The sequence below is a fragment of the Sinocyclocheilus anshuiensis genome, unplaced genomic scaffold (assembly GCF_001515605.1).
Source record: "Sinocyclocheilus anshuiensis isolate Anshui unplaced genomic scaffold, SAMN03320099.WGS_v1.1 scaffold1328, whole genome shotgun sequence".
NCBI classification, from domain to species: Eukaryota; Metazoa; Chordata; class Actinopteri; order Cypriniformes; family Cyprinidae; genus Sinocyclocheilus; species Sinocyclocheilus anshuiensis.
In genome coordinates this window covers 510,231-513,406 of record NW_015548192.1, presented here as the reverse complement: position 1 = coordinate 513,406, position 3,176 = coordinate 510,231, and the positions used below count along the sequence as shown (strand labels likewise).

Genomic DNA, 3,176 nt, shown 5'->3' with positions numbered 1-3,176 from the left:
TAAGGCAGCTTTAATCGCCTTTTTGGTAACTTCATGACTTAACTGACCACGACATTGCATGCACGTAGTTTATTTCGCACTTTGATATGAAAAGATACAGGCTATAGTGCGCGCCGGCGCCTTTGTGCTTGCAATTGAAGAGCACGCGCTTCGAGCACAGTACCGTTTCCGCACTCGTTTGACTCGTGCCTGGCGCTGAAGTGAAGTGGAGAGCGCGTCTGAAACGTCTTCCGTTCTCAGTCGTTCTGTGACTGAATAAATGCACTTCTTGTCAAGAGAAAAAGTGATAGAAGCAGCAGTTGTGAGTAGGGTGGCTTCTCGTCAAGAGAAAAAGTGACAGAAGCAGCAGTTGTGAGTGGGGTGGCCAACCCTAGCCCCGCCCCTGCGCTAATTGCGTTAAATATTTTTAACGCGTTAAACTGAAAAAATTAATCACCTGCGTTAACGTGCTAATTTTGACACCACTAATATAAACATAACATATTTTTCTGAAATGTATACATGCATGTAGGCCTGTCACGATTGAATAAATAGTAAATAAACATATTCTAACAAAAAGTGCAAAGTAAACAAGTAGAAAAAAAAGAAAAATGCACTTTTATGGAGATTTTTCCATCTACGGATTTTTCCCGGACCTTCTTTTCTCTGTAAGTTAAAGGTGCACACTATTGCTGAAAAACACAATCACTACTTAGCAGTCAGATGTCCGTATGCACAAAGGCACAGATCCCTAAACAAGGCCATATCTGCAGATGAAACTTTTTTTGTAGAAGCATTTTTTAAATTTGAACTAGCACCTCATGACTACACCATGTTATGTACGAGAAGCTGCAAAAGACACTGGCTCAAGTGGAATGTAAAAAACACGGTGACATTAATTTTTAGGTAAATATAATGGGCGATATATTGCGTCACCAAAAATGATTGAGGTCATGTACATATATTGCGCGATAAGTCGATATATTGATTATTGCGACAGGCCTACATGCATGTGTGTGTATTTATATATACATAATAAATATACATAGCACACATACATATATTATGTAAACAAAAAAAAATATATCCATCATAAATTCATTCAAATACTTCTGTCCTTTGCCTTTCTGCAAACTGGCCAGATATCAATAATAATAATAATAATAATAATATTCATAATTACTTTGCAATGAGAAACAAAATATTATATTCAAAACACAGTTGGTTTTAGCAGCTAGATATGTAAATTTCTGGGCAGCCACTGGTGTGATTTGGGGCTATTGGATTCTTTGGGAAACTTCTTTGGAAACAAGCTTTCTTTTTAACCAATTCTTCTAATGATACAGAAACTACGTCACAATGACATTTACCCACATTTTGCACAAATTAAGCATGACTGTTATTGGTGAAATGATTTCCAGTATGGCTGTGAGGGGGCAGTGGTCCTCCTACCTTCACAAACATGGTGTGTTTGTGCTCTTTGGCTAATTCTGCCATCACTTCGTTCATCTGTGAACACTGCGGAGCCCATGGCGCATGGAAATGGACAACGGTGAGGGACCTGAACAAGACAGAGTAGGAATGATGAGCTTTAGATCACAGACTCTGAGATCCAGAGTTAGGGAGGATTGTCTTGGGGAAATACACATTTAAAGCAAATCCATGTAGATCTGAGTTACAGGTTTCATTTAAATGTGAATCTAGACTGTAATGTAGATAAAATTACATTTTTTTTTTAATCATCTGACATGACATTAAAAACACAGAATATGAAGAATATTAAAAACATTAGGAGTCAGCTGTCTTCGGCAGTCCTTAAGGTACCAGCACAATAACACTCAGCAAAATATCGTCTAATTATCGTTATCGATAAAATCCCAGAAAATATCAAGATATAATTTTTTGTCAATATCGCACACCCCTAGCGTACATGTGAAGTAAGTGATCAGCTGTTATTCTTGTACCGATTAAGGAGTAGCCAACTAGCATAGCACTGCCTGTATTACCTGCTCGATTCAGTGCATTTATTGAATATTAACCTTATTATTATGTGCGCGCGTTATGCAACGGTTCTTGTTTGCATGTAGCAATCATCCACTTAGTACATGTCCAGGCATGTTACCCTGCCCTCGTGCTGCATTCATGTGCGGATAGCGCCCCCTTGTGGACATTTAGAGCATAAGCGCCCATGTTATATTGTGTAATATAGCATGGTTATATTTATATTGTGTGCTGTTTAGTGTTTTAATGTTTACTGTGGAACATTTGTATATTCATATCATTAAGTTTATTTCTCTTGTTTAATCCATTTCAGAAAACCACATACATGTATACCCACAAAGTCTTCAGTAAATCAGACATCAACCGACTCCATTGAGTGCTTCTCTTCAATTAAGAAACCATCTCACTCAGTCCTGACAGACTGCCTACTGTGTTTCACACCCCCATAATACAACCAACGAACCCATTCAATTCACATAGTGTCTACCATAAAGTCAGCCTAAAGAGGTCTGATTATGAGGAAAGACCAATAATATTCATAATAATAAGAGCAGACTTGCAACGAGGATATTAAAGACAGCTGAAATTAAATGCAGCATTAAAACAATCTGCCAAAATCATTTCATCTAAATATGATTCGCTGATATAGATTTGCATCACATTTATTTGAGTTTATCTGAACAGGCCATCGGGTTATTTCATTCTATTAGATCAAAACGAAGTCTATAAACGATTTAATCCCGTGCATATGTGTTAAATCAGTTAAATGTCTGTTTGAAATGAATTGTATTTCGTGACAGACTTGACAAATAATGAATTATTCACTCACTTGCTGTTATTTTTTAATAATTCCTCAAACTGCTGCAGTGACGTCGCGTCCATGAGGTTCGCCATGCTGCCAGACATTACTAAGCGATCATTAAACCCCCGATCAGGACACTGTACTGAAGCAAAGCATTACTAAACAATATACGATAACATCGAACACAGACGTTGTTTAAACATGTAAACATTTGAATTATATACACAACATATTACGTTTTAAGCCACCTTTTCCGCTTTTTTCCCCATCTTTCAGAGGTAAATTTTACAGTGTGTGGCAACAAATAACCTGAATTAGTACCTACATCTGTCCTGCGCTGTATCTTTCGTTTGAATATTTTTATTATTTGATTTTATTTATTTAGTCATTTAGC

At 37.1% G+C, this 3,176-nt stretch overlaps 1 protein-coding gene across 1 annotated transcript in view; it reads right to left on the bottom strand.

Moving 5' to 3' along the window:
* The window catches only part of glrx3 (glutaredoxin 3), a 17,088-nt gene extending 14,169 nt beyond the window's left edge, over window positions 1-2,919 (bottom strand). Inside the window, exons 1-2 of the mRNA XM_016439745.1 lie at window positions 2,810-2,919; window positions 1,432-1,540 (exon numbers count right to left, since the gene is read on the bottom strand). Coding sequence (XP_016295231.1) covers window positions 1,432-1,540; window positions 2,810-2,886 — 186 coding nt within the window. The 5' untranslated portion in view covers window positions 2,887-2,919. The remainder of the gene's footprint in view (window positions 1-1,431; window positions 1,541-2,809) is intronic.
* Window positions 2,920-3,176: the final 257 nt, after the last annotated feature.